Raw genomic sequence first — 22,686 nt, forward strand, 5'->3', positions numbered from 1 at the left:
GGGTTATAGGAAATGTAGACACAATGAGGTCCTTCAAGATAATGGTAGTATGGCAATATTTGGGAAGGAGGAGGGAATGAAGAACATGTATATACGCTGAGGTCATACAAGAAGATGGTGGGTAGTATTGGGAACAAGAGGGGATTGTAGGAAATGTTGGGGTCCTACAAGTTAATGGGGGCTAGTTTTGGAGAATAATGGGGGGTTATAGGAAATGTAGACACAATGAGGTCCTTCAAGATAATGGTAATATGGCAGTATATGGAAAGCAGAAGGGAATGAAGGACATTTAGATACGCTGAGGCAGAGGTGGACTGACCATTTGGAGGGTAAGGGAGGGTAAAGGACTGGTCAGTATTTCTTGTGGTCTCCTTGAAGCTAAATGTTTCCTCATTACTGACCTCCCATGCCTTGTTCTTCACGAGAGCCAAGGCAAATTTCACCCAACTATCGTATTTAAGCTATCAAAGCTGTAGGTGCAACAGCTAAGGTCCCTACAAGTCGGCAAAGTCCAAAGGTGTAGTAGAGCCGACACCCAACCAAGATCTTACAATTAAATATAACTTTACTGCTTAAACAAGGATAAAAACACATGAATCTAAGGCCCTCCCAGGGGCGGACTGACCATTTGGAAACTCGGGCACTGCTCGAGGGCCCGGGGTCAGTAGGGGGCCCCATGAGATGCCCTGGTACCTTTTTCATAGGCTTTTTTGAGTTTTGGCAAGGACACAGGGGCCCTATGATCCCCTATTGCCAGGGGGCCCCATGAGTTGTCAGTCCGCCCTTGCGCTGAGGTCATACAAGAAGATGGAGGGTAGTATTGGGAACAAGATTGTAGGAAATGTAGACAAACTGAGATCCTTCAAGATAATGGCAATATGGCAGTATATGGGAAGGAGGAGGGAATGAAGGACATTTAGATACGCTGAGGTCATACAAGAAGATGGCGGGTAGTATTGGGGAACAGGGAGGGATTGTGGGAAATATTTATGTCTTTAATAGCTAGGCAGAGGTCATAAAGGGATCACCGTGTGGTAGAAGTCCATTCTGAAGGACCAGATAATTTTCTATAAACCAAACACAATTTGGGTGTCCTTGCTGAGAATTGGATGGAAGGTGGATGGTTCCTCTTTGTCCGATGTGGAGAGGGTCTAAGATTTATTTTTCATACCACGTAGTATGTAGAAATGAGCGATGAAGACGGGGGGAATTGTCACAAGCAGGGCCACGGCGCCCCCAATTAGAGACTTCTGTAAACATTGGTCACATGAATCCTGATCTGTAGGAGAGGGGAGAGATCAGAGTGTGAGATATTTACAAAAGGTCACGTTTCTTCAGCTTCTATCTGTAACGGGTGGACAATGGCACTCTTGGACTCACAACGAAGAAACACAAAGCGGAATGCTGGAAATTTCTTTTATGGGAATTCTGACTCATTTTGTGCCATCATCCACTTTCCATTACTGTATATAACAACCTTTATTCCATCACCCCCCCCCCCCCCTTTATCTATCCAGTGTTGGGTCTACTCTATGGTGTGTGGCCATCAGAACTTCTGGGTTTCACCTGGAACGCCTGCACCACAACCAATCAGGAGACATTACATGATGTGACATTAAATTGCAAAGAATCGTGTGGTTTGGCATTTTCAATGCATCGGGACCCCATTTCCGTAATCTCACCTGTCCTCTGTGTCTCTCTCTTGTCCTCTGTGATCCCTGAGCATCCTCGGTGTTCACTGTATTGCCCCTCTGATGAACCCAGTGTGCCCCTTTGTGTCCCATGACCCCAGTGTGCCCCTTTGTGTCCCATGACCCCAGTGTGCCCCTTTGTGTCCCATGACCCCGGTGTGCCCCTTTGTGTCCCATAATCCCGGTTATCCTGGCACATTCTTTGTCATCCAGTGACTCCTAGTGCTCCCTATGCACCTCCATTACCCTGGTGTCTCCACATGGCATCTATCACACTTTGCAGTTGCCTGGCCCACTACGCTCCACCTCCACCACCATCTGCTGCTTCCACCCTCAGATACGTTCTGGAAATCACCCGGACTGTCCTCCTCCCGGTGGATACGGACCCTATCCATGACAAATTCTGCTATTGAGCCATTCCTCCCGGTTCCGAGTACATACACCAAGTAGTTCTTTTGGGTCATTTACATTGAAGACCTATGAATAGGTTGGGGCTTCTACCCAATAAATGTTTGAAATCTACACTATACATCACGGACCTCCAACTGACGGCCCTCCACCTGTTACCAAACTACAAGTCCCATGAGGCATTACAAGACTGACAGAGGCAGAGGCATGATGGGACTTGTAGTTTGGCAACATCTGGAGGGCCGCCAGTTGGACACCCCTGCACATGTTTTCATATCAACTCTTTCTTCACATTGATTCAAACCAATATAGAAAAATACAACATACTGTACATCCATGTCATCTGCATGAAGGCTCAGCACATTGGCAGACACGCTAAAGAGGACCTGTACTGTGGATGTTGTGCCAAAGATAGGCAAGAAGAGGGTAAAGGACTGGTCAGTATTTCTTGTGGTCTCCTTGAAGCTAAATGTTTCCTCATTACTGACCTCCCATGCCTTGTTCTTCACGAGAGCCAAGGCAAATTTCACCCAACTATCGTATTTAAGCTATCAAAGCTGTAGGTGCAACAGCTAAGGTCCCTACAAGTCGGCAAAGTCCAAAGGTGTAGTAGAGCCGACACCCAACCAAGATCTTACAATTAAATATAACTTTACTACTTAAACAAGGATAAAAACACATGAATCTAAGGCCCTCCCAGGGGCGGACTGACCATTTGGAAACTCGGGCACTGCTCGAGGGCCCGGGGTCAGTAGGGGGCCCCATGAGATGCCCCTGGTACCTTTTTCATAGGTTTTTTTGAGTTTGGGCAAGGACACAGGGGCCCCATGATCCCCTATTGCCCGGGGGCCCCATGAGTTGTCAGTCCACCCCTGGGCCCTCCTGACTCTTACTACTAGACTCGCCAAGTTTGGACTGAGATTTGGTGCTGGTCACTGTTCTCCTTGCTGGAGAGGAAGTTCCACTTGAGGACCTGCCATGCAAGGAAAGGTCTAAGAAATCTTAGACCCAAGCCCGGGAATAGACCCCAGGGAGTGCAGGTGTACTGGTATACAAGTAGGCAAAGCAAAACTCAACCCAGGTATCCCATTCACGTGTATGGTAGCAGGACCATTCATGGGTTTGAACCCTGTTCAGGTAACAAAGCTATATTAGATTGTGAGATCTTAATTGGGTCCCGGCTCTACTGCACACTTGTTCTGCACGGTGTCTGTGTGGAGGCAGCCATCTTGGTACAGGCGGGGCTTCCTCATTTCAGAGCTGCCCCTTGATGACTGGAGAGATAATGAAAGATATTTAGAAAGCAAAGATCCACAGAATGGACGATGCAGAGGCAGGGAGATCCTTGCACGGCAGGTCCTCAAGTGGAGCTTCCTCTCCAGCAAGGAAGACAGTGACCAACAACAAATCTCAGTCCAAACCTGGAGAGACTAGTAGTCAGAGTCTATGGTGCCTTAGATGCAGATATGTAATAAATACAGGTGTGAGCATTTCAGGTGTGTGAGCAGCTCCACCCCGTGTTCAGACTTACAGGGTACCAAAGCCTCAGGTAACGCAAATCACAAGAGGAGAAGTTGGAAGGATGGGGAGCACAGTGTGGGTGTGGGGAAGGACGGGGAGCACAGTGTGAGTGTGGGGAAGGATGGGGAGCACAGTGTGGGTGTGGGGAAGGATGGGGAGCACAGTGTGAGTGTGGGGAAGGACGGGGAGCACAGTGTGGGTGTGGGGAAGGACGGGGAGCACAGTGTGGGGAAGGTTGGGGAGCACAGTGTGGGTGTGGGGAAGGACGGGGAGCACAGTGTGGGTGTGGGGAAGGTCGGGGAGCACAGTGTGAGTGTGGGGAAGGATGGGGAGCACAGTGTGGGTGTGGGGAAAGACGGGGAGCACAGTGTGGGTGTGGGCAAAGACGGGGAGCACAGTGTGGGGAAGGTTGGGGAGCACAGTGTGGGTGTGGGGAAGGACGGGGAGCACAGTGTGGGTGTGGGGAAGGTCGGGGAGCACAGTGTGAGTGTGGGGAAGGATGGGGAGCACAGTGTGAGTGTGGGGAAGGACGGGGAGCACAGTGTGGGTGTGGGGAAGGACGGGGAGCACAGTGTGGGTGTGGGGAAGGATGGGGAGCACATTGGGGGTGTGGGGAAGGACGGGGAGCACATTGGGGGTGTGGGGAAGGACGGGGAGCACAGTGTGGGTGTGGGGAAGGACGGGGAGCACATTGGGGGCGTGGGGAAGGACGGGGAGCACAGTGTGCGTGTGGGGAAGGTTGGGGAGCACAGTGTGGGTGTGGGGAAGGACTGTGAGCACAGTGCGGGTGTGGGAAAGGTCGGGGAGCACATTGGGGGTGTGGGGAAGGATGGGGAGCACAGTGTGTGGAAGGACGGGGAGCACAGTGTGGGTGTGGGGAAGGACAGGGAGCGCAGTGTGGGTGTGTGGAAGGACAGGGAGCACAGTGTGGGTGTGGGGAAGGTCGGGGAGCACAGTGTGGGGAAGGTCGGGGAGCACAGTGTGGGGAAGGATGGGGAGCACAGTGTGGGGAAGGTCGGGGAGCAGAGGTCACACTCTACTCACCTTGGCAGGAGATTTGGGTGGTGTTGCTCTCTTTTGTGCTCGTTGGGCTTTCTACAGAACAGCTGACATTCTTCGAGTTCTTGAGGTCCTCTTTGGAGAAGGTGATATTTCGGGAGTAATCTCCAGGGCGAGGATTCCCATTCACTGTCCAGTTATAGGTGACATCCTGATCCTTCCCCACCACACAGGAGACACTGACACTTCCATTATTGTGGCAGGAGAAGACCACCTCTGGTGTAGTGGATGGAGCTGAAAAGACATTTTGTAATCTTACAAAGGAGGAGATGATGAGGAAGGAGATGAGGAGGAAGTAGAGGAGGAGGAGATGAGGAGGAGGTGATGAGGAAGGAGATGAGGAGGAAGGAGATGATGAGATGATGAGGAAGGAGATGATGAGGAAGGAGATGATGAGATGATGAGGAAGGAAATGATGAGGAAGGAGATGAGGAGGAAGGAGATGATGAGGAAGGAGATGATGAGGAAGATGATGATGAGGAGATGAGGAGGAGGAAATGATGAGGAAGGAGATGATGAGGAGGAGATGACGAGGAAGGAGATGATGAGGAAGGAGATGATGAGGAAGGAGATGAGGAGGAAGGAGATGAGGAGGAGGAGATGAGGAGGAAGGAGATGATGAGATGATAAGGAAGGAGATGATGAGGAGGAGATGAGGAGGAAGCAAATGATGAGGAAGGAGATGAGGAGGAAGGAGATGATGAGATGATGAGGAAGGAGATGATGAGGAAGGAGATGATGAGATGATGAGGAAGGAAATGATGAGGAAGGAGATGAGGAGGAAGGAGATGATGAGATGATGAGGAAGGAGATGATGAGATGATGAGGAAGGAAATGATGAGGAAGGAGATGAGGAGGAAGGAGATGATGAGGAAGAAGATGATGAGGAAGATGATGATGAGGAGATGAGGAGGAGGAAATGATGAGGAAGGAGATGATGAGGAGGAGATGACGAGGAAGGAGATGACGAGGAAGGAGATGAGGAGGAGGAGATGAGGAGGAAGGAGATGATGAGATGATAAGGAAGGAGATGATGAGGAGGAGATGAGGAGGAAGGAAATGATGAGGAAGGAGATGAGGAGGAAGGAGATGATGAGGAAGGAGATGAGGAGGAAAGAGATGATGATAATGATGAGGAAGCAGTGCAAGGTTTGCATTGTACGAGTTTGGGGTTCGTGAGTGGCCAGTCTATTTGTCCCATTTTCCCACCTCTTGATGGACGAAGCACGAGTCATTGATACATTGGTGGTATTACTGCTGACAATAATCAAAAACTTTCTCCCATGCTGGTTCCTCAAATTGTTGGTTTCCAAGGTGCAGATGGCCTCTGGAATCCTAGCAACCACTCTCCGTCTACCTGGCTTGTAAATGAGCTGGTGGACATTCCAGGTGAGGTAAGTGACCAGCTATGGTCATGCCCATATTTGGAAATAGTCAGCCCACTTCCAGTCTCAGTTGACATTCATGTGTGAAAGACTTTGTCAGGATATGTACCCCTTATTCATTCCCATAAATGTCACCTGGAAGTCTGGGGGCTCCATTACTTTATTAGTCCCCCCACAATACCCCACATCCACCCAGCCAGGGCTGTGGGGAAGAGCCCCTTATCCTTTATCCTCCTCGACATGGGGACAAGGTGCTTTGCTGGGGGTGTCTTCCTAGCAAGGTACCCTCCATATGTTGAGGGCATGTGGCCTGCAATGGTTCAAGGGTAGTACACTCACTGCCCCTCCCATTCCTGCTCAGGTAAGGATCTGGTGTGCTGCTTGCTGTTTTATCTGAGGTTCTTCCTCAAAATTTTTGGGTCTGGAGAAATATTTGGGGGGACCCCACTCATTTTTTTCATCTATTTAATTCCAAATTCTCATCAAGGATAAAGGTCTGGTAAGGAATGGATTTCTAGGGGGAACCCCACATCTCACAGACCCTCATCTAAAATAAAGATCTTTTATGGATGGAAAGGGGAATCCTGGCTGCTTTGTTTTCATAAAGGATAAGGTGGCCAGGTTATGTCAGTAAGTGGTGCTTTAGATGATATTCGTCAACGAATTCAATGGCAACACACACATGGGTAATCTCTGCCCTCGTTTCTACCCCAGATGACCCTACTTTCATCATTTTCAGGCTGACCCAAGCCTTGTGCTCTATTCTGTCCTCCTCATAGGACTTATCTGCGGAAGCAACTTTCCTTAACTTGCTTCAAAAAAGTTGTGGCAGTTCCAGCTGTTGACCGAACATGTCTTGGTTCTCTCTTCAACTTCATCTCAGAATCAGTCCTTCTATTTCCCGGATGAGATATCTGTGGCAGGGTTCAGTACTGCCCCCTTGTCCATGTCACCTTCAGTTAACGGTCTGGTCCTTGAGAAGAAAAGACTGACCAGCTTTGGCTGTTTCTCTAAGTTGATTTTTATACTCCAGAGAGATCTAACATAGCTTACCACCATTTTTGAGTGAGATTTGTCCAGGCCCAGCTTCTTTTGACTTCTGCCAAAGATGTGCCACTTGGTAACCTAGATCCAAGCTGGATCTGGGGTGAGACATGTAGAAACAAGCGGTGCCGTGTACTTCATGTATCCGGGGCTGTGGAACTGTTTCTGGGCATCCTGGTGGGCACACCCTGAACATAGACAAGGGGGGCCGGGCGGGGATATCCTGGGATTACTAACCAGACTGATAGGACTTGTCTAGGTGCCGGGCTGGTAATTAGATTCATGTTTAAAGGTTGAATTGTTGTGGTTTTCCTGGTTGTACATCTTCTCATATCTATGCCAATATCTCCAAGAGGGGAATGTCCTCCCAGCGGCATAAAGTATGTGTCTGGGTTTTAATAAACAGTTATTCCTTTGGTATGAGACTTGGGGTAAAGGGCCGACATTAGCTATCGGTCTGCTGAAAGGTTTTGGAGGGCAGGAGACACTGGTGGGCGGAGGCACCCAGTCAGGGTGCCAGGCGGTCCATCACACTCACTAAGCATGAAGCCAGCATCTTTATCCTGATTATCTTGACCTTAGCGTTTCTGTCAGCCAAGAACTGTGATTGAAACTTTCCATTTCCAGAATCTTGTTCTTGTCTGTGGTGAGTTATTTCCTAATGTGCTGCTATGGAGTCAGGAAAGGTCCACCGGATACAAGAGGCAGGGCAAGATTGTCCAAGGTCCACCGGATACAAGAGGCAAGGCAAAATTGTCCAAGGTCTATCAGATACAAGAGGCAAAATAAGATTGTCCAAAGTCCACCAGATACAAGAAGCAAGGCAAGATTGTCCAAGGTCCATCAGATACAAGAGGCAAGGCAAGATTGTCCAAGGTCCATCGAATACAAGAGGCAAGGCAAGATTGTCCAAGTCTATCAGATACAAGAGGCAAGGCAAGATTGTCCAAGGTCCATCAGATACAAGAGGCAAGGCAAGATAGTCCAAGGTCCACCAGATACAAGAGGAAGGGCAAGATTGTCCAAGGTCCACCAGATACAAGAGGCAAAGTAAGATTTTCCAAGGTCCACTAGATACAAGAGGCAAGGCAAGATTGTCCAAGGTCCACCGGATACAAGAGGCAAGGCAAATTTGTCCAAGGTCCACCGGATACAAGAGGCAAGGAAAAATTGTCCAAGGTCCACCGGATACAAGAGGCAAGGCAAGATTGTCCAAGGTCCACCGGATACAAGAGACAAGGCAAGATTGTCCAAGGTCTATCAGATATAAGAGGCAAAATAAGATTGTCCAAGGTCCACCAGATACAAGAAGCAAGGCAAGATTGTCCAAGATCCATCAGATACAAGAGGCAAGGCAAGATTGTCCAAGGTCCATCGGATACAAGAGGCAAGGCAAGATTGTCCAAGTCTATCAGATACAAGAGGCAAGGCAAGATTGTCCAAGGTCCATCAGATACAAGAGGCAAGGCAAGATAGTCCAAGGTCCACCAGATACAAAAGGAAGGGCAAGATTGTCCAAGGTCCACCAGATACAAGAGGCAAAGTAAGATTTTCCAAGGTCCACCAGATACAAGAGGCAAGGCAAGATTGTCCAAGGTCCACCGGATACAAGAGGCAAGGCAAATTTGTCCAAGGTCCACCGGATACAAGAGGCAAGGAAAAATTGTCCAAGGTCCACCGGATACAAGAGGCAAGGCAAGATTGTCCAAGGTCCACCGGATACAAGAGACAAGGCAAGATTGTCCAAGGTCTATCAGATATAAGAGGCAAGGCAAGATTGTCCAAAGTCCACCGGATACAAGAGGTAAGGCAAGATTGTCCAAGGTCCATCAGATACAAGAGGCAAAGTAAGATTGTCCAAGGTCCACTGGATACAAGAGGCAGGGCAAGATTGGCCAAGGTCCACCAGATACAAGAGGCAAGACAAGATTGTCCAAGGTCCATTAGATACAAGAGGCAAGACAAGATTGTCCAAGGTCCATCAGATACAAGAGGCAAGACAAGATTGTCCAAGGTCCACCGGATACAAGAGGAAGGGCAAGATTGTCCAAGGTCCACCAGATACAAGAGGCAAAGTAAGATTTTCCAAGGTCCACTAGATACAAGAGGCAAGGCAAGATTGTCCAAGGTCCACCGGATACAAGAGGCAAGGCAAATTTGTCCAAGGTCCACCGGATACAAGAGGCAAGGAAAAATTGTCCAAGGTCCACCGGATACAAGAGGCAAGGCAAGATTGTCCAAGGTCCACCGGATACAAGAGACAAGGCAAGATTGTCCAAGGTCTATCAGATATAAGAGGCAAAATAAGATTGTCCAAGGTCCACCAGATACAAGAAGCAAGGCAAGATTGTCCAAGATCCATCAGATACAAGAGGCAAGGCAAGATTGTCCAAGGTCCATCGGATACAAGAGGCAAGGCAAGATTGTCCAAGTCTATCAGATACAAGAGGCAAGGCAAGATTGTCCAAGGTCCATCAGATACAAGAGGCAAGGCAAGATAGTCCAAGGTCCACCAGATACAAAAGGAAGGGCAAGATTGTCCAAGGTCCACCAGATACAAGAGGCAAAGTAAGATTTTCCAAGGTCCACCAGATACAAGAGGCAAGGCAAGATTGTCCAAGGTCCACCGGATACAAGAGGCAAGGCAAATTTGTCCAAGGTCCACCGGATACAAGAGGCAAGGAAAAATTGTCCAAGGTCCACCGGATACAAGAGGCAAGGCAAGATTGTCCAAGGTCCACCGGATACAAGAGACAAGGCAAGATTGTCCAAGGTCTATCAGATATAAGAGGCAAGGCAAGATTGTCCAAAGTCCACCGGATACAAGAGGTAAGGCAAGATTGTCCAAGGTCCATCAGATACAAGAGGCAAAGTAAGATTGTCCAAGGTCCACTGGATACAAGAGGCAGGGCAAGATTGGCCAAGGTCCACCAGATACAAGAGGCAAGACAAGATTGTCCAAGGTCCATTAGATACAAGAGGCAAGACAAGATTGTCCAAGGTCCATCAGATACAAGAGGCAAGACAAGATTGTCCAAGGTCCACCGGATACAAGAGGCAAAATAAGATTGTCCAAGGTCCACCAGATACAAGAAGCAAGGCAAGATTGTCCAAGGTCCATCAGATACAAGAGGCAAGGCAAGATTGTCCAAGGTCCATCGGATACAAGAGGCAAGGCAAGATTGTCCAAGTCTATCAGATACAAGAGGCAAGGCAAGATTGTCCAAGGTCCATCAGATACAAGAGGCAAGGCAAGATAGTCCAAGGTCCACCAGATACAAGAGGAAGGGCAAGATTGTCCAAGGTCCACCAGATACAAGAGGCAAAGTAAGATTGTCCAAGGTCCACCAGATACAAGAGGCAAGGCAAGATTGTCCAAGGTCCACCGGATACAAGAGGCAAGGCAAATTTGTCCAAGGTCCACCGGATACAAGAGGCAAGGAAAAATTGTCCAAGGTCCACCGGATACAAGAGGCAAGGCAAGATTGTCCAAGGTCCACCGGATACAAGAGGCAAGGCAAGATTGTCCAAGGTCTATCAGATATAAGAGGCAAGGCAAGATTGTCCAAAGTCCACCGGATACAAGAGGCAAGGCAAAATTGTCCAAGGTCCATCAGATACAAGAGGCAAAGTAAGATTGTCCAAGGTCCACTGGATACAAGAGGCAGGGCAAGATTGGCCAAGGTCCACCAGATACAAGAGGCAAGACAAGATTGTCCAAGGTCTATCAGATACAAGAGGCAAGGCAAGATTGTCCAAGGTCCATCGGATACAAGAGGCAAGGCAAAATTGTCCAAGGTCCACCGGATACAAGAGGCAGGGCAAGATTGTCCAAGGTCCATCAGATACAAGAGCCAAGACAAGATTGTCCAAGGTCCACCGGATACAAGAGGCAAGGCAAGATTGTCCAAGGTCTATCAGATACAAGAGGCAAGGCAAGATTGTCCAAAGTCCACCGGATACAAGAGGCAGGGCAAGATTGTCCAAGGTCTATCAGATACAAGAGGCAAGGCAAGATTGTCCAAAGTCCACCGGATACAAGAGGCAGGGCAAGATTGTCCAAGGTCTATCAGATACAAGAGGCAAGGCAAGATTGTCCAAAGTCCACCGGATACAAGAGGCAGGGCAAGATTGTCCAAGGTCTATCAGATACAAGAGGCAAGGCAAGATTGTCCAAGGTCTATCAGATACAAGAGGCAAGGCAAGATTGTCCAAGGTCCATCGGATACAAGAGGCAAGGCAAAATTGTCCAAGGTCCACCGGATACAAGAGGCAGGGCAAGATTGTCCAAGGTCCATCAGATACAAGAGGCAAGACAAGATTGTCCAAAGTCCACCGGATACAAGAGGCAGGGCAAGATTGTCCAAGTCTATCAGATACAAGAGGCAAGGCAAGATTGTCCAAGGTCCATCAGATACAAGAGGCAAGGCAAGATAGTCCAAGGTCCACCAGATACAAAAGGAAGGGCAAGATTGTCCAAGGTCCACCAGATACAAGAGGCAAAGTAAGATTTTCCAAGGTCCACTAGATACAAGAGGCAAGGCAAGATTGTCCAAGGTCCACCGGATACAAGAGGCAAGGCAAATTTGTCCAAGGTCCACCGGATACAAGAGGCAAGGAAAAATTGTCCAAGGTCCACCGGATACAAGAGGCAAGGCAAGATTGTCCAAGGTCCACCGGATACAAGAGACAAGGAAAGATTGTCCAAGGTCTATCAGATATAAGAGGCAAGGCAAGATTGTCCAAAGTCCACCGGATACAAGAGGCAAGGCAAGATTGTCCAAGGTCCATCAGATACAAGAGGCAAAGTAAGATTGTCCAAGGTCCACTGGATACAAGAGGCAGGGCAAGATTGGCCAAGGTCCACCAGATACAAGAGGCAAGACAAGATTGTCCAAGGTCTATCAGATACAAGAGGCAAGGCAAGATTGTCCAAGGTCCATCGGATACAAGAGGCAAGGCAAAATTGTCCAAGGTCCACCGGATATAAGAGGCAGGGCAAGATTGTCCAAGGTCTATCAGATACAAGAGGCAAGGCAAGATTGTCCAAGGTCTATCAGATACAAGAGGCAAGGCAAGATTGTCCAAGGTCCATCGGATACAAGAGGCAAGGCAAAATTGTCCAAGGTCCACCGGATACAAGAGGCAAGGCAAGATTGTCCAAGTCTATCAGATACAAGAGGCAAGGCAAGATTGTCCAAGGTCTATCAGATACAAGAGGCAAGACAAGATTGTCCAAGGTCTATCAGATACAAGAGGCAAGGCAAGATTGTCCAAGGTCCACCGGATACAAGAGGCAAGGCAAAATTGTCCAAGGTCCACCGGATACAAGAGGCAGGGCAAGATTGTCCAAGGTCCATCAGATACAAGAGGCAAGACAAGATTGTCCAAGGTCCACCGGATACAAGAGGCAAGGCAAGATTGTCCAAGGTCCATCAGATACAAGAGGCAAGGCAAGATTGTCCAAGTCTATCAGATACAAGAGGCAAGGCAAGATTGTCCAAGGTCCATCAGATACAAGAGGCAAGGCAAGATAGTCCAAGGTCCACCAGATACAAGAGGAAGGGCAAGATTGTCCAAGGTCCACCAGATACAAGAGGCAAAGTAAGATTTTCCAAGGTCCACCAGATACAAGAGGCAAGGCAAGATTGTCCAAGGTCCACCGGATACAAGAGGCAAGGCAAATTTGTCCAAGGTCCACCGGATACAAGAGGCAAGGAAAAATTGTCCAAGGTCCACCGGATACAAGAGGCAAGGCAAGATTGTCCAAGGTCCACCGGATACAAGAGGCAAGGCAAGATTGTCCAAGGTCCATCAGATACAAGAGGCAAAGTAAGATTGTCCAAGGTCCACTGGATACAAGAGGCAAGACAAGATTGTCCAAGGTCTATCAGATACAAGAGGCAAGGCAAGATTGTCCAATGTCCATCGGATGCAAGAGGCAAGGCAAAATTGTCCAAGGTCCACCGGATACAAGAGGCAGGGCAAGATTGTCCAAGGTCCATCAGATACAAGAGGCAAGACAAGATTGTCCAAGGTCTTTCAGATACAAGAGGCAAGGCAAAATTGTCCAAGGTCCACCGGATACAAGAGGCAAGGCAAGATTGTCCAAGGTCTATCAGATACAAGAGGCAAGGCAAGATTGTCCAAAGTCCACCGGATACAAGAGGCAGGGCAAGATTGTCCAAGGTCTATCAGATACAAGAGGCAAGGCAAAATTGTCCAAGGTCCACCGGATACAAGAGGCAAGGCAAGATTGTCCAAGGTCTATCAGATACAAGAGGCAAGGCAAGATTGTCCAAGGTCCATCAGATACAAGAGGCAAAGTAAGATTGTCCAAGGTCCACCGGATACAAGAGGCAGCACAAGATTGGCCATGGTCCACCAGATACAAGAGGCAAGACAAGATTGTCCAAGGTCTATCAGATACAAGAGGCAAGGCAAGATTGTCCAAGGTCCACCGGATACAAGAGGCAAGGCAAAATTGTCCAAGGTCCATCGGATACAAGAGGCAAGACAAGACTGTCCAAGGTCCATCAGATACAAGAGCCAAGGCAAGATTGTCCTAAGTGATCAAACAGGGAGCTGTCCAACATCCTAGGAGGCACAGCGAGAAGATCTATGACTAGATACCTTAGAGGTCACAGGTTCAGATCTGGACCCTGACACAGATTCACCCATCACTAGTAATGATAGGGTCCAGAGCATGGGGAAGGTCAGAGAGCAGAGCAAGAGGAAAAATGTGGATGTAAGGAAGGACAGGGAACTGGGAGGAGAGGTCACTCTCTACTCACCTGGGCATAAGATTTGGGTTGTGTTACTCTCTTTCTTGCTCACAGAGCATCTGACATTCAGAGGGCCAGAGATGAAACCTTCATTAATTGTGATATTACGGGAGTGATTTCCTTGAAGAAACGTCCCATTCACTGTCCAGTTATAAGAGACATTGTCATCCCCCTCTAACACACAGGAGACAGTGGCACTTCCATCAGGGTGACAAGAGACGTTCACGCGAGGTGGGGAGAGGAGATCTAAGGAGACATCCAATACATTTACATAAGCTGCATCTCAGAAATACATCATACGTCTATCAGCTGCTGTCTGGAGCTCACCTTGGGATGTAGGATCTGGGCCAAGGTCACGTGTAATTGGATGGAGCCCTTTTGGCAGTTTCTCCATCCTCAAGGCTATTAAATGTTCTCCAAAGACCTGTTGTTGGGAAATCTGTCCTCCTGGGCCTTGGGGGGTCTGCTGAGATTTCAGACATAATTCCATCCTAGCTGACTTTGATGTAACAGACAAACTCCTGACATCTTTCCTGATGGAGGTTCAGACTCGGCTTCAGGCTTCCTGGGTTCCACAATTCTTTTCCCAGTGGAGAAGGGAGGGGGGAAGGACAGGGAGGAGAGTACGATTGGGGGAAGGACAGGGAGGAGAGTACGATTGGGGGAAGGACAGGGAGGAGAGTACGATTGGGGGAAGGACAGGGAGGAGAGTACGATTGGGGGAAGGACAGGGTGGAGAGTACGATTGGGGGAAGGACAGGGAGGAGAGTACGATTGGGGGAAGGACAGGGAGGAGCGTACGATTGGGGGAAGGACAGGGAGGAGAGTACGATTGGGGGAAGGACAGGGAGGAGAGTACGATTGGGGGAAGGACAGGGTGGAGAGTACGATTGGGGGAAGGACAGGGAGGAGAGTACGATTGGGGGGAAGGACAGGGAGGAGAGTACGATTGGGGGAAGGACAGGGAGGAGAGTACAATTGGGGGAAGGACAGGGAGGAGAGTACGATTGGGGGAAGGACAGGGAGGAGAGTACGATTGGGGGAAGGACAGGGAGGAGAGTACGATTGGGGGAAGGACAGGGAGGAGAGTACGATTGGGGGAAGGACAGGGAGGAGAGTACGAATGGGGGAAGGACAGGGAGGAGAGTACGATTGGGGGAAGGACAGGGAGGAGAGTACGATTGGGGGAAGGACAGGGAGGAGAGTACGATTGGGGGAAGGACAGGGTGGAGAGTACGATTGGGGGAAGGACAGGGAGGAGAGTACGAATGGGGGAAGGACAGGGAGGAGAGTACGATTGGGGGAAGGACAGGGAGGAGCGTACGATTGGGGGAAGGACAGGGAGGAGAGTACGATTGGGGGAAGGACAGGGAGGAGAGTACGATTGGGGGAAGGACAGGGAGGAGAGTACGATTGGGGGAAGGACAGGGAGGAGAGTACGATTGGGGGAAGGACAGGGAGGAGAGTACGATTGGGGGAAGGACAGGGAGGAGAGTACGAATGGGGGAAGGACAGGGAGGAGAGTACGATTGGGGGAAGGACAGGGAGGAGAGTACGATTGGGGTAAGGACAGGGAGGAGAGTACGATTGGGGGAAGAACAGGGAGGAGAGTACGATTGGGGGAAGGACAGGGAGGAGAGTACGATTGGGGGAAGGACAGGGAGGAGAGTACGATTGGGGGAAGGACAGGGAGGAGAGTACGATTGGGGGAAGGACAGGGAGGAGAGTACGATTGGGGGAAGGACAGGGAGGAGAGTACGAATGGGGGAAGGACAGGGAGGAGAGTACGATTGGGGGAAGGACAGGGAGGAGAGTACGATTGGGGGAAGGACAGGGAGGAGAGTACGAATGGGGGAAGGACAGGGAGGAGAGTACGATTGGGGGAAGGACAGGGAGGAGAGTACGATTGGGGTAAGGACAGGGAGGAGAGTACGATTGGGGGAAGAACAGGGAGGAGAGTACGATTGGGGTAAGGACAGGGAGGAGAGTACGATTGGGGGAAGAACAGGGAGGAGAGTACGATTGGGGGAAGGACAGGGAGGAGAGTACGATTGGGGGAAGGACAGGGAGGAGAGTACGATTGGGGTAAGGACAGGGAGGAGAGTACGATTGGGGGAAGGACAGGGAGGAGAGTAGGCTCCGTTACGTAATCTGATTGGTTCTGGACAGCAATGGTCTGATAATCTTCAGGATTTTGATTCGGTGATTTTTGTACAAATATTCCATAAATAGTCTTTTGTTCTTCACCATCCATTTGTAGTCTCACTTAACAGCGTCACATAACGATGTTCTTCAAACCAAACCCCCCCACCGTGTGATCAGAGCCCCTCACCGGACTGAATTGTCTCCAAAATCAATATTGGATCTGTATGCAGTAAAATTCCCACCATCCATCCTCTCTAGGGAAGGTTCGGTCCAAACACACTGGAATCCCGAGACATTGTTGACTAAACTTGGTCCATATATGGTCAATACCCGCCCCTTTGTTTATAAACAACACCTGTCATCCTCTGGACCTGTCATTCAGCGGGAGTGAAGGACGGGGAACAGATTTGCGTCGTGGTTTCTTCTTGCAGCGGGTTGGCAGGAACGGGGCACCGTGATTGACATGGATCGCTGGACCATGTGGTGGACAATGTGGGACTTTTTCTCTATTAGAGGGCTTGTAACAAACGGTGTCGGTCTTACATTTTCTGGAGTGAATAGAGGGACTATGTACCCCTTACGTATTCACATAGTAGGTGGGGTAATTTCTTAGTTACAGAGTTCCATAGTTAGTCTGGCTGAAAAAAGACAAAAGTCCATCCAGTTCAACCATTAAAAAAACAAAAGTTGTAATTTCTGGGTGCCTCTTATTTGTTAAGGGGGCTTCCAAATTCCAATTAGCCCCCTCTCCCCCCTACAGACCCCAATAACCACCAGGCCAGGGTTGTAGGGAAGAGGCCTTTGCCCTTATCAACATATGTTGAAGTTGCTTTGCCAGGGGGAAACCCCCCCCATGTTTGAAGCCCGGAATGGTTTGGGAAGGGGGAAGCACGCTCGTCCTCTCTGTTCCTGTTCTGCCAGGCTGAAGGCTCGGGTCTGGTGTTGAGTTTTCAGGGAACCTCTTTTTATTTTTGTGTGGGGCCCTAAGACCTAAAGGGCCTAAATGGAACCCCATTCCATTTTTTTTATTTCTGTTGGATGACCCCATTAACATCGATATCAGACCCTCATAGTTCCATAGTTAGTCTGGCTGAAAAAAAGACAAAAGTCCATCCAGTTCAACCATCGAAAAAAAAAAAAAAAGGTTACAATCCTACACCCACAGTTGATCCAGAGCAAGGCCAAAAAATCCAGCAAAGCACGATCCAATCTCCTCCTGCAGGGGAAAAGATTCCTTCTTGACCCCCCGAGAGGCAATCGGATATTTCCTGGATCAATAATCGGATATTTCCTGGATCAATAATCGGATATTCCCGGGATCACCTTTCCCTATAAATGTTCTATCCAGTTATATTCTGTGTATCCAAGAAAGGATCCAGGACTTTCCTACAGCAATCCACTGATTGGCCACACCCAACTCTGGAGGGAGTCTATTCCACATTCTCACAGCTCTTACTGTGAAGAAACCTTTCCGTGTTTGGAGATGACATTTCTTTTCCTCCAGACGTAAAGAGGTCCTCAGGATCTCCCCACCAGGAGGTGAGTCGGGGTCTGGTTGTAGATGTAACAAATTTGGATCGAGCAAAATCATCGATTGTGAAATGGCACAAGAGACAAATCTTTCTGTAGGGACGGTGAACATGCTGGAGGTCCTAGGAGGGGTCCTGCGTCCTGACAAATCTCTCTGTGGGGACGGTGAACACAATGATGAGGAGGTGATGCTGGAGGTCCTAGGAGGGGTTCTGCGTCCTGACAAATCTCTCTGTGGGGACGGTGAACACAATGATGAGGAGGTGATGCTGGAGGTCCTAGGAGGGGTCCTGCGTCCTGACAAATCTCTCTGTGGGGACGGTGAACACAATGATGAGGAGGTGAAGGCGGATGTCCTAGGAGGGGTCCTACGTCCTGACAAATCTCTCTGTGGGGACGGTGAACACAATGATGAGGAGGTGAAGGCGGAGGTCCTAGGAGGGGTCCTGCGTCCTGACAAATCTCTCTGTGGGGACGGTGAACACAATGATGATGAGGAAGTGAAGACGGAGGTCCTAGGAGGGGTCCTGCGTCCTGACAAATCTCTCTGTGGGGACGGTGAACACAATGATGAGGAGGTGATGCTGGAGGTCCTAGGAGGGGTTCTGCGTCCTGACAAATCTCTCTGTGGGGACGGTGAACACAATGATGAGGAGGTGAAGGCGGATGTCCTAGGAGGGGTCCTGCGTCCTGACAAATCTCTCTGTGGGGACGGTGAACACAATGATGAGGAGGTGATGCTGGAGGTCCTAGGAGGGGTCCTGCGTCCTGACAAATCTCTCTGTGGGGACGGTGAACACAATGATGAGGAGGTGATGCTGGAGGTCCTAGGAGGGGTCCTGCGTCCTGACAAATCTCTCTGTGGGGACGGTGAACATGATGATGAGGAGGTGAAGGCGGATGTCCTAGGAGGGGTCCTGCGTCCTGACAAATCTCTCTGTGGGGACGGTGAACATGATGATGAGGAGGTGATGCTGGAGGTCCTAGGAGGGGTCCTGCGTCCTGACAAATCTCTCTGTGGGGACGGTGAACACAATGATGAGGAGGTGAAGGCGGAGGTCCTAGGAGGGGTCCTGCGTCCTGACAAATCTCTCTGTGGGGACGGTGAACACAATGATGAGGAGGTGATGCTGGAGGTCCTAGGAGGGGTCCTGCGTCCTGACAAATCTCTCTGTGGGGACGGTGAACACAATGATGAGGAGGTGATGCTGGAGGTCCTAGGAGGGGTCCTGCGTCCTGACAAATCTCTCTGTGGGGACGGTGAACACAACGATGAGTAAGTGAAGCCGGCTGTCCTTGGAGGGTTCCGGCGTCCCGACAAATCTTTCTATGAAGAAGCTTCCCAAGCATTAGTGACACGCCGGGAGAAGTAGATAAATGTAGCAGGGGAGGAGTGCAAAAAATAAATGCAGTTTCCACTCCTTGGAATTTGTTCTTTTATTATAGAAACTCAAGTCCCGGCGTGACCTGAACTGCCCTCATCAAAGAAACTTTCTAAATGGTATTCGTGGATTCAGATTTGTATGGCCAAGTAGTCAGCACTTCCATCTGGCAGTACCGAGGTTGTCGGTTCAAATCAACAGCATCACCTGCCTGGAGTTTGCATGTTCTCTCTGTGCCTGTGTGGGTTTCCTACCACATTCCAAAGACATGCTGGTAGGTGAATCGGCTCCGGTCCAAATTGTCCCCAGTATGTGTATGTATGAATGTGAGTTCGGGACCTTAGATTGTACGCTCCTCGGGGGCGGGGCCTGATGGAAATGTACAATATATATGTAAATTGATGGCGCTATAGAAGTACCTGAAATAAATAATTTAGTAGAAATGTTTTCGGCGAGTAACATGTGAAGCTCCATATCAGCGGTTCTGTTGGTAATTCCTGGTATGTGGGGCTCGGTGAAGGCTCTCATCTCAGCATGTGGCCCTTCCTATCGGGGAACCTTTGTGTCCTCAGATGAAGTAGGATGGTGTCTACCTTCTTACTAGAAAGGTTTTCTGATTTTGCCAGAACCTCGGAGAGGTGCCTTCAACACCTTCTCAACCCTCTCCAAGGTTGTGAGTTCCATCGGATGGACATCAGAAGAAGCCTCAGGAGACATCTAAAGACACTTAGGCCTTAGAAGGAAAACAACTATTCTTGTATCTTTTTGTGAGGGGTCAAGGAGAGGGAAACGGGTTTGCCATGGTTCCCTAACATATCCAATTCAATGAGATGAATCCCTCAGCCAGGAAACTTCAATGGAGGCCAATCCTAGACGAGTGGCCACCTCTCAGGACTAACAGGGACGATGTTTCTTTGGAGGAAACGTCAGGAGATCCATTGCTTTCTTTCCATTTTCCATGACCACATCCATTGATGTCTTCATCAAGCTTGGACACACAAAACTTCCCAAGCCATCAGGTTTGGGTTTTGTCTCATCTGTAGTCTGTAGTTTCCTCAAAGGGGAAAGATTCCACAAAACTAGGGACATGACCCTGACTCCAATCTGTAACGAAGGACACAACGATGTCCGTAGAGGTTTCGGTGTTTAGGACCCCCTAAAGCTCTTCATATAGTGTTGGATCTTCTTTTCAATGAAGAGCTTTAGGGGGTCCTAAACACCAAGAACCTCTACAGACATTGCTGTGTCCATCATTACAGATTGGAGTCAGGGTCATGTCCCTAGTTTTGTGGAATTTTTCCCCTTTGAAGAACTTTATTGGAATTGGTTCTCCTGCAGAACCATTTCATGGCCAAGTTCTCAGTGGAACTAAGAGCCACAACGCCTGTGAAGGTCCTCATATATCCAGGTCATTGTATATCTCAGGGGTGTCAAACTGGCAGCCCTCCAGCTGTTGCGAAACTACAAGTCCCATCATGCCTCTGCCTTTCGGAGCCATGCTTGTAACGGTCAAGCTTGCAATGCCGCATGGGACTTGTAGATTGGTAACAGCTGGAGGGCCGCCAGTTTGACACCCGTAGTCCATCTCATAGTAGTAGTCACATTCAGCTGGACTCGTTCTGTATCTTATCCGAGCCACTCTTACAGTTTTATTGGACAATCGGCATCTGCCTTGACACAAGATTTATGGTGATTGGATGAAGGAGTTGGTGCTCCTTGTGTGGATATAAATACTGACACAAGTGAAGAAGTGGCTGGGAGAGGCTATGAAGCATCTTCCATGACAAGTCCACTTTTATGTGAATAACTACTACTAGATATAGGAGCTTTCTGGTAAATATATCTCCAGGAATCCTCCAGGACAGCCATGACCACCCTGAACATCTCACATACATGTTGTTACTGTGAGTACACGGCGTGTGCACACCCACCTCAGGCATTGACTCCAGCGGGTTATCTAGAGTCCTGCCCTGAATGGTCTTCCGGCTGTATCCATGGGACCTGTGATCAGAAGTTCTGAACCTGGGGTGTACCTACAGGGGTCGCGTTTCCAGGGGAGATCCTTTTGGATGGTCCTCCTGGGGTGAGCGGGAAGCTTTGAGCACATTGTGGACTCTGATGTTCCCGTATTTATCAGTTGTTTGGTGGGCTGGTGTGCCCTCTGGTGCCCGTATGACACGGAACCTGTCCACCCGCCCAATCACGGAGATATAGTCAGAGATTCAGAGTCTACTCCATCATTTCCTCACTTCCTAAAAATGGAGAGTCCAAGAAGGTCAAAGGGCACTGATACTGGTTGGCAAATCCAGACTTTTCATCAAAAGTCATCAGCTGAGCCTTCATCCCCACCCCTGACCCCTCCCCCTGGTCAATGACACATGCAGAGCTCAATGACACATGACATCACAGGAAGGACAAAGGGGTCCTCAAAGTGGAACTTCACCCCCTCAATCAACAAGAACCATTCCGAATCCTTCTGCTGCCACCATTGGCCATAGATTGGAAAGTCGATCAGATTTACTCGTTCTAAACATTCCTTCAGTGACTTCCTGGTTTCTGGCCTAGGCAAATGATGTCACACATCCCAGGAGCCTTCAGGACGGGAGGGAGGGTTCTCAGCTCAGCCAATGCCTGAGTTTGGGACAGATGGATTCCAGGAAGTAAATGCTACGTGAATTATCTGCCCTTACTGAAGATGGTCGCTGCCAGAAATGCCAGGAGGTGATTTTCAAAATGATTTCTCAGCAAAATAAGGTATGGATGGATGGATGGAGACATGGATGGATGGAGACATGGATGGATGGAGACATGGATGGATGGAGGGATGGAGATATGGATGGATGGATGGAGACATGGATGGAGGGATGGAGACATGGATGGATAAATGAAGATATAGATGGATGTATGGATGGATGGAGGGATGGAGACATGGATGGAGGGATGGATGGAGACATGGATGGATGGATGGAGAGATGGATGGAGGGATGGCTGGATGGAGACATGGATGGATGGATGAATGGATGGAGACATGGATGGAGGGATGGATGGATGGATGGAGACATGGATGGATGGAGACATGGATGGATGGATGGATGAAGATATGGATGGATGGAGACATGGATGGATAAATGAAGATATGGATGGATGGATGGAGACATGGATGGATAAATGAAGATATGGATGGATGGATGGATGGATGGATGGATCGAGACATGGATGGATAAATGAAGATATGGATGGATGGATGGATGGATGGATCGAGACATGGATGGATAAATGAAGATATGGATGGATGGAGACATGGATGGATAAATGAAGATATGGATGGATGGATGGATGCATGGATGGAGGGATGGATGGAGGGAGACATGGATGGAGGGATGAATGGATGGAGACATGGATGGATGGATGAAGATATGGATGGATGGATGGATGAAGACATGGATGGAGGGATGAAGATATGGATGGATGGAGACATGGATGGAGGGATGGAGACATGGATGGAGGGATGGAGACATGGATGGAGGGATGGAGACATGGAGACATGAATGGATGGATGGATGAATGGATGGAGACATGGATGGAGGGATGAAGATATGGATGGATGGATGGATGGAAACATGGATGGATGGATGGAAACATGGATGGATGGAGATATGGAGGGATGGAGACATGGATGGATGGATGAAGACATGGATGGAGGGAGACATGGATGGATGGATGGATGGAGACATGA

At 49.1% G+C, this 22,686-nt stretch overlaps 1 protein-coding gene across 1 annotated transcript in view; it reads right to left on the minus strand.

Annotated features, from left to right (window-relative positions):
- Positions 1–858: 858 nt before the first annotated feature.
- Positions 859–22,686, minus strand: part of LOC149428684 (hemicentin-1-like) — a 128,034-nt gene continuing 106,206 nt past the window's right edge. Inside the window, exon 7 of the mRNA XM_089667116.1 lies at positions 859–1,279. Within this exon, the coding sequence (XP_089523242.1) occupies positions 1,152–1,279 (128 nt within the window). The 3' untranslated portion in view covers positions 859–1,151. The remainder of the gene's footprint in view (positions 1,280–22,686) is intronic.

This window comes from Staurois parvus, unplaced genomic scaffold (genome assembly GCF_062004578.1).
Source record: "Staurois parvus isolate SC_StPar_1 unplaced genomic scaffold, SC_StPar_1.0 ptg003039l, whole genome shotgun sequence".
Lineage (NCBI taxonomy): Eukaryota > Metazoa > Chordata > Amphibia > Anura > Ranidae > Staurois > Staurois parvus.